Source organism: Brachypodium distachyon, chromosome 2 (genome assembly GCF_000005505.3).
Source record: "Brachypodium distachyon strain Bd21 chromosome 2, Brachypodium_distachyon_v3.0, whole genome shotgun sequence".
Classification (NCBI taxonomy): domain Eukaryota; kingdom Viridiplantae; phylum Streptophyta; class Magnoliopsida; order Poales; family Poaceae; genus Brachypodium; species Brachypodium distachyon.
The window spans coordinates 57,117,853-57,130,643 of NC_016132.3; the positions used below are offsets into that span (position 1 = coordinate 57,117,853).

The 12,791-nt window shown below is 44.8% G+C and overlaps 2 protein-coding genes across 2 annotated transcripts; both read right to left on the reverse strand.

Moving 5' to 3' along the window:
- Positions 1–2,577: 2,577 nt before the first annotated feature.
- LOC100840605 (thiamine pyrophosphokinase 1) lies at positions 2,578–6,119 on the reverse strand. Its single transcript, XM_003564960.4, has 6 exons — positions 5,518–6,119; positions 5,302–5,398; positions 4,407–4,479; positions 3,471–3,572; positions 3,129–3,378; positions 2,578–3,052 (listed from the first exon to the last, which is right to left on the reverse strand). Exons 1-6 carry the CDS (start codon positions 5,951–5,953, stop codon positions 2,931–2,933), a joined length of 1,080 nt encoding a protein of 359 aa, XP_003565008.2. The 5' UTR covers positions 5,954–6,119; the 3' UTR covers positions 2,578–2,930.
- A 1,157-nt stretch (positions 6,120–7,276) lies between these two features.
- Positions 7,277–8,356, reverse strand: LOC104582939 (protein LURP-one-related 11). Its single transcript, XM_010234480.3, has one exon. It carries the CDS (start codon positions 8,263–8,265, stop codon positions 7,627–7,629), a length of 639 nt encoding a protein of 212 aa, XP_010232782.1. The 5' UTR covers positions 8,266–8,356; the 3' UTR covers positions 7,277–7,626.
- Positions 8,357–12,791: the final 4,435 nt, after the last annotated feature.

Here is a 12,791-nt window from a genome sequence, read left to right on the forward strand (position 1 = left end):
TTTCGTTATTTCCATTTATGCCAAGCACAAATGATGAAGATTTCCATGGCGAAGAGTGGGTTAAAGTGTTGTTTTGCTCTTTCCATCATCATCTGCTGATCTCCTCAGATGGGTCATCGGTCGGTGACTTGTAGTTTGCATAATTGTGCTGGTTTGATTTGAATCAACACCATTGCTGATTGCTCGCTCATATGAAATGATTTCTTCTCAGAATGACACTGATTTTTGGTCTACTTTTTTCCTATGCTCATAAAAATTTCTACTTGCTTGGTTTAAAAAATTGCGCGGTTTTCCCTCTTTAACTTTCACCATCTGCCAAATTATATACTGTTTTGCTCTCGAATTTATATCAGTTTACTTATGAATGATTTTGTATTTCCTCCGTCCCATATTAAGTGTCAAAATATTACATGAATCTAGACGCTTTTTGGGCATAGATACATCCATATTTGGGCAAATTTGAGACAGTTAATATGGGACGGAGGTAGTACATATGAGCTCAAGGAATATGCTCACAATTTCGTGCATCCTAGACGGATCCGTGCACGGCGCACGCCAACCATGCTTAGCAAACGAAACAATCTGATCTTTGATTGGATTGTTGTCATTATTTCTATATCCGCATTTGACAGGCCCGCCACTTCTTGTATCATTCACATTTCAAAGCCGCTTATTAGCGTCACTCGTTTGTTAGCATTAAAGATGCCAAGCCGTCAGAGAGAATGGTTTGCGAGGTGAGATGTAGCAGGTCGTGCGAAGCGGCATCGGGCGAGCTGCCAGCAAGAGTTGATCACCAAGTCTAAGTAAATTGCATGCTTTTGTAACTCCCGAAGAATTCAGGGGACTTAATTAGGGGGTGCTGGCCGAGTCCTGTGAGTCTTGGAGAGATTCCAGGAGGAATACATCTCAGGGTTAGTTGGAGGTATGGCGTGAGTGTGGAGCTAATGGCCTGATCGATATTGGCCGTTATATCAGCATGTAATCCTGTTTCGTTTCTGGTAACAGAAGATATGAAAGTAAGAAGAAAAACGCCGGTCCTGTGAGAGGTAGGCCGATCCCAAAATCTTGTTTGCCTTCTGTTCGTGTATTGCCTTTGTTAGAGAGATCGAGAGAGAGCAGGAGCAGCGTAAGAGTGAAAGAGCAGCAGCAGCGACCATCATAGAGTGCAGCAACAGCTACGACCATTAGATAGAGCAGCAGATGAGGAAGAAGAGGGCAGCGGCAGCAACGACCATCATAGAGTGCAGCAGCTCAGAAGAAGAGGAGCAATTGCTGCTCCAACATCATTGACCTAAGGTAGGTGAAGCTGCGAAAATAGAGACAAAAATAAGATAAAAGAACACATATAGAAGGCACAACAATAACGAATGTTTTATTATTACTATTCTCATACCAATATTTGTTCACATGTGAGCCGACGATCGGGCGACATGTGCAACATCTGGATTAGAAGTCTAGCATCTCCATTCCATCCTTTTGAGATATTGGACTTCAGCCATGTTTCAAAGAGAAGGCACCGGCGGCCACAGTCGACGAAGGAGCGCGCGCTGGGCCAAAGCCTCGTGCCGCCTAGAATGCCGGTCGCCGGTTTTTGGGTCGCCTTGGGCAGTGCCGGAAGAATCGGGAAGAGAGAGGCAGGATTATTGTAATTTACATGCTTTGTTTTCTATTTTTTGTAACCTCTTATGAGACATTGATCATCATTGATGCAGACACATGGAGAACAACATATTTTATCAATTAGTTGGAGTTGTAGAGCACATAGGAGACCCGGCAGGAAGAGCTCATTATGTGATATATGTTAGAGCTAATAGAATGGAAGGTCCTAAGCAGCACTGCAGTGACAGCAAATCTTGGTTTTATGCAAGCGATGATCATATTAGAGAAGCCACTCTTGATGAAGTTCTTGGTGGCGTCTTGCATGTTTTTCTATGAAAGGTTGAGGGGCTAAGACTCTTTTATAAGGTATTTCATTACTTGTACATGACCATGAGACGTATGACATGTGTCATCATCCAACACATTTTAGTACAAATATTATTCTGTAGAATGCTCTACACAAGTATTGCAAATTTGCATTACGCATTCAGTATTCTTTTTTTTTCTATTAGTGAGGATCCAACTATCTTAATTGTCACTTTACATGTTATGAATTTGTTTTTTCTACGGTTACTAAGAAATTGGAAGTGAATGTGCGCTTTGAAAAAGTTAATTATTGTAATTTACATGTTTTGTTTTGTATTTTTGTAACTTCTTATGAGACATTGATCATCATTGCTGCAGACACAAGGAAAACAACACATTTTATCAATTAGTTCGATAGAAAGAACTCATTATGTTATATGTTAGAGCTAATAAGATGGAAGGTTTTAAGCAGCACTGCAGTGACAACAAATTTTGGTTTTATGCAAGGTTGCAAGCCTTGCATGCTTTTATATGAAAAGGTGAGGGGCTAATACTAGTTTATAAGGTATTACATTAATTGTACATGACCATGAGACGTGTGACATGTGTCATAATCCTACACATTCTAGTACAAATATTATTCTTTAGAATGCTCTACACAAGTATTGTAAATTTGCATCACACATTCAGTATTTTTTTTTCCGAACAAACTGCAATTACACCACCACGAGGCGCACAAAGGCAACAAAATGCAAGTAAGCATCATGTCATCACACTTATAAACCCCCTGAAAGTGTAGTACATAAATGTGCAAAGAACTAATGAACTTTCTCAAACCATACAACATATATGCCTCATTTTGGCAATGTGGAATGGATTCGTGGATCGGGTTTACTGGTATCAATTGGAAAGTGGAGTCGAAGATGATATCATCACAGAGGGGTTAAAAATGTAAAATCCATCGACGCAAATTTGACGAGCCAAAATTTAGAGCACGGTCCATGATGGAACAAATATACTACAATTTAAGTGTGGTTTCGAAGTGATATTGTCCAGATAAGATCAGAATCTGAAGTCACCATTACTTTCTTGTCATCCACGATGTTTGATGTGCTTACCAGCCCACCATAACTCATGCTGGTATTATCTGTAGACAAAATTCAGCAGAGACCATCAGACTATGTTGCCATAAAGAAAAGAGGTTGCAAGTTAGATGCCTGTACCTAAATTCCACCGTAGCCCAGTGGTGGTGCTGCTGCTTGAGGGCATGCCCATGGGGATCAATCCACAATGAGGACCCTCGATCGATTGATCGACAAGGATCTCATGATTGTGTGTCTTTGGGAGCAGAAAGATCAAGGACTCGTCTGACAGGAGGATGATCTTGATGTTTGAGAAGCGATATAATACATTGATGTTCCCCATCTCGTGATCGAACCTTCCACCAAGTGCACCAAGGACAAGAATGCACAGCTGCAGTTAAACAAAACACAGTAACATCTGTAAAGCTGGTGTTGCATAACCACAACCTATAACTTATGATTTGATTAACTGATCTGGAGTACATTAGCCTTGTCGGGGCCAGGTGGATTTCTGGTGATGAACGATATGCATTTGTGCAAGTCAGTGGTGTCCTGATCATGTGATTCGTCAACTATTTTGGCGCCCTGCAATTGATCAAAGAAGAGTGTATATCATTTGGTCGTAAGTGAGCAATCATTCCTGTCCCAGTCAGCACAAGAACTTCTGATGTCAAGGCCTCCCCATCTAAACCTTATATCAGATGAATCATCTTCGTACAGAATAAACTACTTCTTCATTAATCTGGCTGTGGCATTGACATTTGATCACTCTCTCAAAAGGTAGTAAAGCAGAAACAAGAGAGAGCCAAATCAAGTGCACATAGAAATACTCCCTCCGCTTCAAAATTGTCTCAAAATGGATGTATCTATTCCTAAAAAGTGTCTAGATACATGTAATATTTCGACAAGAATTATGGAACGGAGGGAGTAGTTTGCATCGTTACCCTTGCCATTCCAAAATATGCCCAGAACAATACTTAAGTTTATGTTTCTTACACATCAAATTTTATGTATATAGATACTGCTTATCAGGAAAAGTATACTAAAAATTACATAAAAACAAGGCATCACTCCCTTCCTGGTTTTCTAGGACATTCTAAACATGTAAAGGCATAATTATTGTAATTATTTCAGAATTTTGGTTTCAAACAGGAAAATTGATTTCTTCCTCATACAAGAAGATCATGCAAACTAGGAAGAGATGAAGTTCTGCTGTCCAATTATATATTGCGCTAGCACACAACTGTCCAAAAGACAATCAGAAATATACTCCGTATTCATGTGCACCTAGATACCACAAAAAAATGACAGGTTTGTGCATAGGACAGTTGACGCATGCTATTCGACTGTTGGTTCAGTTATCCAGCCTCAGCATCTCATTTTCAGCAAGGGATGCTAAAAGGAATTTGAAGTAGTTACCAAATTGGAATAGAATTCCTTCACTTCTGGTCTTATAGAGTCCATATCTCCTTTGATTGCATCGGGCTTGTACCTGCAAGAAGATACGGACAAATTAATGATATCTTCACATATAAACACCCAACAAAGAAAATTGTCTTAAACCTACTTCCCAACTACCAACAAATAAAACTCTCTTAAATGAATCTCTTGACAACTACCGGGCATGGCAAACGACTAAATAAATATGCTCCTTTGCTGGATACAAATTATTTAAAATGATAATAAATTAATGTTCCAGCTCATAATTAAATAATGGTGTATTATAATATACAAATACGTAAATGAAATGATCAGATGTACTCCTAAACAGTTGGGAAACAAGAGAATTTTTTTCTTATTTCCAACCGTGTTGCGTTAGATGGCTGGACTAATAGAGCATTCAGTCGCCCACAAGCTTCTGGATGAAAATTGTTAGGTATTTCAAAAAATTTAACAAGCGAAGGTGCGCACCAGCCATTAGAAAACGAGGAAGATTGCATCAGATCTAAACAGTGCAAATTCGTGAGTAAAGAAGAATGGGAGCAACTGGGAGCTTTTCACTAAACACATATTTTACCAGCTAGAAGTACAAAATATGACAAAAATAAGCAAGCAGATGCACGGTACAGAAAAGGATGGAGATTGAGAACCACCAACCAACACTAGTGTAACTCGGGTTCAACCACAGGCTACTCGAATCTTACTGACATGTCTCAAACCCAAACATTTCCACACAACAGCATAAAGGATACAAACCAAAGTAAAATTAACTGCAGTGCATTCCAACAAGCACATGATGAGCACGGAGCCTCGGAGCCAAACACAGCACAGATGGCAGACGTAGTAGTAAGCTAAGGGCGGAGACTTTGATCACCTCGCGCGGACCTCGTCGGGGTCCTCGCCGGGGTGCAGCTCCGGCATGCCGTCGAACAGCCGGTTCGCGCCCCCGTCCGCGCACACCCTCAGCTGCGCTGCTCAGACGTCAAGACGTACGTCAATCTTCACGCTCGGGAGAGCGAAAGCCAGCAATAATGGCCCCCGGTTGGAGCGGGGAAGAGAAGAGAAAGGGGCGCATTGACTGATTCGTTACCGCGGGTCCAGAGCAGGGAGGCGAAGCGGGGGAGGCGCTGGTTGAGGACGATGACGGCGTAGGCGACCGCGTCGGCGGCGGCGGCGGCTTCGGCGGGCGGGGACGGGAGGAGGAAGGAGGAGGAGTGGGTCATCGTCGGGAGCGGCATGGGGGCGATGGCGGACTGGTCGCCGCCGGGTGGGGGAGAGGTGGCGTGGCGGGGACGGCGGGGTCGGTGGGGAGCTGAGCCAGAGTATGATATGATCAGAAGGGAACAGGGGACGCGAAAAGAGTTTGTGTACTTGTGTTTGACAAACAAAAAACACAAGTTGGAGCCTTTAACGAGAGGTCGTGTCGAAGGCGCGTAGCCCTTTTTTCTTTTCTTTGTGCTCCCGAGCTGCCGAAGTCGTTGACGGTTGGGGCCGGGCCGGAGTTGTTGGCGGCATGGCAATGGCATCGATCCGGAGCAGCAGGAGTAGTTGTTGAAGCGATGATGTCAACGAGAAAGGGCCATGGGTAAGCTTAGGACAGCAGCAAAAAGGCGTTTCTCTAAACATAATCATCAATAGTGTTCCATGACACACCCTCTCGGCTTCTTAATTCGTGCCATGAGCCCTAAAACTTGTTTGTTCTCCGTCCCGAGTACAGAATATACAAGTTTCCAAACTTTGTAGCCGGTGTGTAGTCGATGGAAGAAGGAAATAAAAAAAAAGAGCGTGCGTTCGTGGTTGATCTTTCGCGGATCATGTGGCCGCTGCTGGGGCACACAGCAACGAATCGATCGTATCGCATCGTACGACAGTGAACGAGGCAGCGCCGCACGCCGCACATGCAGACGTCCCAGGCTTATTTTTTCTTTTCTCTCTTTTTTGAGAGGCTCTGGCTGGGATTCTCAGGAGGAACCTATAGAGTAGCCCGCGCGAGAGAGATCGACGGGCCCAACCCAACGGGCTGGTGCTCTCCTGGGCCCCGCCCGCATATTTTCAAGCCCACCCCCTTTCTGAGGTAGTACGTACGTAATAGAAAAGCTCGTTTCACGGGCGGCCCTTTTGCTTTTAACTCGCTGACGATGACGATGGTGTGGGGAGACGACTAGTCGGATGATGCCAACGTCCTCTTCTCCTGGCGTGCCGAGAGACTTTCAATTCCTCTGCCGCGGGCCGTTTTCACCGGGTCCGGCTGCGCAACTGGGCATGTGAAACGAGCTTCTGTTCTCCATGCTGCACACCATGATTAATTTGCTCACTGGAGTAGCAAACGGCATGTGGCTGCCTTCCTGCGCTGCATCGTAATCCGCGCGGAGACTAAACTGCTCTCTGTATGCTGGAGTAGTAGGAACGTCTTTGCCATCTCTGTCTCGATCCGTTTCGGTGCATGCTTATTCTATGAAGGAGGAGGAGTATTGGACTTTCTGTTCGCTTTTTTGTAAGGAGGTGACAGGGGCCAACCGAACTAACTTGCTTATAGCATTAGAGAGATTTATCAAGATTGTAAAGCGCTGTGCTTTTCAGTATAAAACTAGTTGCTTACGCGAGTCTGCACTTTTTAGTGTGCGAGGGGCCTGGCAGGAATTATATAACCCATATGGAGTTTTGAAGTAGACTAATTGAGTTATGACTTACCACTACGTACTTCTTCCGTCCCACGTTAAGTGTCGAAATATTACATGTATTTAAACGCTTTCTAGGCATAGATACATTCATATTTGATAAATTTGAGACACTTAATATGAGACGGAGGGAGTACAATACCGATTAACAAAAATTATGAGCTGTTAAAATTTCCAGACGGATAATCAATATCTGTACAGCACCTTACGATTTTCCTACGATTTTGGTTTCATTGTGATTTAATCTTTACAAAACTCACGGCTGTATACTTTCAAACAACCCTCATGGAAGGTTGAAAAACATCCACCAAAAAAGAGTACTACGACTACATGCCCTCAAATGCGCGTGTTCGACTTTTTTCCTCCTATAAATAAAATTTTTCGTCTGGAAGACAAACTCCTCACCGACACTACCAAACTATAGCAAAAGAATTACATGAACAAAAGAAATTTGCAATCTTGCGGTGCACGAAGACTTCCGTGAACATGCTCCGGGACGAGAAATGAATCACATCACATATTCACATGGATCGGTTCATGAGGCCACAGACGACCACCAATCCCAAGGCAAGCAAGCGATCCGTTCCGGGGCCCACTGTCAGCGAGAGCACGTCGTCTCCAAGCGGGACCCCAGCCGCCGTCGTCTTCCTCGCCACCTCGGCCGCCACCGCGCCGTCCACGGCGCCGACGACCCTGTACCCCGCCTTATTCTTCTTCTCCTTCTTCCCCCCCTCAGCGTCCACCCTGTAGCAGGGGCCCGCGCCGCCGTGCATCGCCACCATGGGGGCGCCGCCTTTGCCCCGCCGCACCGCGAACCATGGCGCCGCCGTCTCGGTCTCGTCTTCATCCTCTGCGCCGGCGGCGCCGTGGCAGCAGCGGCTGACCTCCCACCGCCGGAAGGCGCCGAAGCCCCTGCGGCGGACGGCTATGAGGGCCTTCCCGGCCCGGTCCATGAAGAAGCAGGCCTCCCGGCCGCCCCTGCAGCCGTAGTTGTCCACGCGGAAGGCCACGGCCCCGTCGGCGCCGTACACCGTGCAACCGTTCCCGTTGAACACCAGCGACTTCATCCACACCGTGTACGTCGTCGTCGTCGTGCAGGCCGCCTCGTCGGAGGGCGAGGCGGCGCCGGCGGAGGCTGGGAGGGGCTGGATCTTGGCCATTGACTGGTGAGATGAGAGATCGGACGGCGGAGGAGAGATCACTCTGCTGCTGACCTCCGATGAGATGAGATGATTGGGGGGTGGTGGGCTGGTTGGCCTATTTATAGTGGCGCTGTATATTTGTGGTTAGAATATTAATTAATTCATTATTGGGGGCGCTGCGATTAGTTTATGGCACTGTACGCGTCACGAGATAGGATAGAATAGTGCTGCACTCGAAAAAATTTGTTTATGCTCGAGCTAGTGTACGGGTATACTCGATCGTCAGCATGCAATTAGCAACACGTTTAGCTGGTGCTTGTTCGAGCTAATTTTAGCATGGGGATATGGCAAAATGGCATATGGTGGTTAAAGGAATTTCTAGGATACGTAAATGTTCCTTCCCCAAATTGCAGTGCAAGCATTGTTTTTTTTTTTTGCGGGGATGTGCAAGCATGGTTAATTAAGCACCGGTTCACATCTTGTATGTAGTACGTGTATGATGATTTGTTTTTCTCAATTTAAGTTACTCCGTATCAAACATGCGATTGTGCAGATCATATGGACGTACGTTATGTATTCGAACTAGGAGTAGTTAGCTGGTGGTGGTGCGTACAAAGCAGCATCTTGGTACAGTGAACGCGAAACACGTGGACTCTGATCCCTTTCTTTCCATTCCAATGCCAATGCAGATGGTGAAAGAACTCTTTTTCTTCTTCTTGTTATCTGCGAGTACAGATGCTGAAACTTGGGTCCGATCCAAATAAGCCGCAACGCGTAACATGTGCCAATGGATCGTCCCTCTCTCATATCTCACCATCGGTAGTACTAGTACGTACTGGCCGGGGCCGGATGACTGTGTTTCTATTCACGCCCACAAAAAGGCTTCTGTTCTTCAGTTCATGGACTGTTATGACCTAAAAAAGGTTAGGTCTCTCTCTCTCCCCCTCTCGTTTTCCATGGACTGATAGATCTTAACTTAACTAGCTACTAATTCCTGTTTCTTATTTTATTTTTTCCCTTTCGTTTTCACTGATGTCACTCTACACAGGAGCCGGCCGGCGACGGGAGGACCCACCGTCATCCATTCTTTTACGACACGACAGTTATCCACACGTGGCAAAATATGCCAATAAGACAGATCGAGCACCAGAAAAAATAACCTCCGGCCACTGTTTGTCACGATCAAGATTAGTGCATTAATCCGTTCTCCTGCACGCATGCTTCTGGGCAGAACGGCTTGTCTGCCTTAGCTTGTTTGTGGCGATGACCTAACTAAAACGGATATGGATGCCTGTTTTGCATGGTGCTGACTGCTGAGTATGTCAACATACAAGGCCAAATTAAGGCGCACGAGATGTACGTATGAGATCGTCCCAGGAGGCGGTGTTAAACAAATTAAGCGAGGGCCTGCCAGAAAACCGGGAGCCTTGTGCAGATCAGCAACTCTGCTAAATAATGGAGCACGACTAAATTATCATCGAGTCTACAGGAGACTTTTCGATTAAGTTCGTTTCTTAATCACGATTATTAGTAATTAATTAATTAGTTTCTGTACAGAGCGCACGGAACCACGCGTATAACGAGCATGCATGTCACTGTAGTACTAGTTTATAGAGATCTCGAGTTTATACGGGACAGCAGAGGGAATCTTTTTTGAGGGGGCAATTAAAGTGATAAAAATCAGCATCGCAAAACCGCAAAAGAGGCACTTGTTGACCGAATCGTTACGCCTTTTCATGTAAGATGTGCAAAAAACGAAGATGATGATACTCAGGTCCTCAGCGTGTGGACTCTGGATATGAGAACAGTGCATATCAGTAGCGTGCCATGGAGCATGGAGCGCACATTCATGAATTATATTTCCGCCTCCGTTACATAATTTTTGTCTCCATTTTGTCAAAAATAAATGTATCTATTCTAAAAAGCGTTTAGATACATGTAATATTTCGACAAGAAATATGGAACGGAGTGAGTATATGACCAAGGATGGCATGAAAATTAAGAGATTTTTTACGGTACCCTGGTACTCCGTAACGAGGGACTGAAGTACCAATCAAATCTAACCCTTGATTTAAAAGGGTATATTAGACTTTCTCCATGCTAGGCTAAGGCTGACGTGACCCTCCGTCCAGATCAACCACATCTGCATGCCGTCACTGCCTCCTCCCCGTTAGAGAGGTACCATGGCATATGGCATGTTTAGGTTTCAAATTAGGGCTTAATCCGATGTGCAGATCTCATGGTTCTTCGAGGAAATTGCATGGCGGGTCCTTAACTAGCAGGTATATTCAGTTTCATCCATTAACTTGCAAACTTGAAAAATGAGACCTTAAACTTGGCACACCGATTCATTTTAATCCAAATCGATGAATTCGGGCTAAATTCGGCCATGCTGGCGGCTAATGTGGACATGGTTGGTTTGGGCGAGTTCTTTTCGCGAATTTTTGGGCGATGAAATCCTCCATTTTAACCCTTTGGAAGAGTTCGGTCTCGAACCTGTGGTCTAGCCCTCGCTTAGAGGAGGTGACAACCGCGATATTTTCACAAAATACCCTTCCTCATCCTCTGACAATCCTCCCTGTGGCCACGATATGCTCTCATCCTCTAGGGCCAAGACATGATAGAGTCGCCTCCCTCGCTGGTGAACCCACTTCGGCCCTACATCGGCGACGTTCTCGCGATCGGTGGCGGCCAAGGGAATGGGGGAGGCGATGGGGGCGGTGGTGTTGATTGCTATACGACGAAGCAGCTGGCGGTGCTTCTGAACCATCGATTCAAGACTTTGAAGGATTTGGCTTTGTGGACCGGGTACGAGACCTAACTCTTCATGGGGTTAAACGGAATACTCCATCGCCTGAAAATTTGCAAAAAGGACCTCTTATGCCAGCCATGTCTATGTTAGTTGCCAGCGTAGCCGAATTAATCATGAATTCGTTGATCTGGACTAAAATGAACCAATTTGCCAAGTTTAAGGTCTCGTTTTCAAAGTTTGCAAGTTGATGGATGAAACTGAACATGCCTGTCAAGTTTGAGGATCTGGCATGCAATTTCCTCTGGTTCTTTATAAAAGAAAAATACTAGCATATGGGTGATTGCATACACCATCTGAAATCTCCATCACAGTCAAAGTGATGAACTACTGCTATTAGTATATCCCTGTGATCCAGCCGGATAGAACTCATTACCGTATCAGAAGGCCTTGCCTGCTACTTCGGCTACTAGGGCGACTGGGCGAGCCGTGTGATGGCTGGAAGGCCGCCGGAATCACCGTCTCTCCATAGGAAACATAAACTGCCTAGATTAAATAAACATGTTTATTTTTAAATCACAGAGTAGGTAATTATCCTCTTGATTACCGTTTTACCCTCAACCGATGGTACTCCACAGTTTTTAGATGCGGCACTCATTCCGTGTTGTGATGGAGTACCAACGATGATGTCCATTAGATTGAGATAAATGAACGACGCTTGTTTGGAGCCGAGGAATATCGTCGTGCGGTTTTGATGATAGTTTAGTAAGTAGTACGAAGCATGTTAAATGCATCCTCAAATTCTGTCATATGAAGTCGCGGAGCTGTTGAATTCAGTTAATATTTTTTTATAGTTTTTTCTATTGGTCTCAAAGGAGTTCAAACCGACGGCCTTTGGGCCAAGCAGATGCACATAGCCAACAAGTCATAAAAGATTGTGGTGGAATTTTTTCAGTATGTTCAGCTGTTACATGAGACTAATTTTTTAATCTAACTGGAAATAAATTACTCCTACATAAAGTACTCCGTACAATAAAAAGTGCTGCAGTTTCTGCTGTACTACTAGAGTGTAAAAGCTACATTCTTTTTTTAGGCAATATAAGCTACGTTCTCAAAGAGAAGTGTAGTACTGGTACGTGCAAATATATAATCAAACAGATCACAAAAGAAAACTAGAGTAGTATTGAATTGTTTTCTTTTCTTCTTTTGAACTCGCGTTGAGCAATTGAATAACCACACGGTTCATTGGATGCTTCCTCAGCCCCGAGGTCTCGACAGCACAGTCGGTCGATCCGTCCTCTTGTCACGTTTGAACAGATATTCGCACCAAAAACATGCAGCACACATATCGGAGTTAACAAGACTAAATACCTAGTATTAGTCGGCTGTTAGATACACGGCAAAGGTACACGTGTGGCTCGTAAAGAGTGTACACAATGTACATTTAGCATCACCCACTTTCCGAAAGGCAAAAAGAAGGCCAGGGAGGGATCGAGCTAGTACAGCACAGTATCTGATTCCTGATTGATTAGTTAGCAATACAGGTACTTAGCAAATTTTGCTCGAAACCATAGTGAACATTGATTGGAGATCGAGCCTACCCAATCCTTAATGAACTTGAACATTGCTTGGAGATTGAGCCTACCCAATCCTTAATGAACTTACCTCTGATACACCTAAATCTAAATTAGCTATATATGTCCCTAATCCGCGCGTCGGCCAACGGGCGTCTCCTCCGCTGGATCTGGCGACCGCCGGCGCGCGGCAAGATGGACATCATCACGGCAACTGGAAG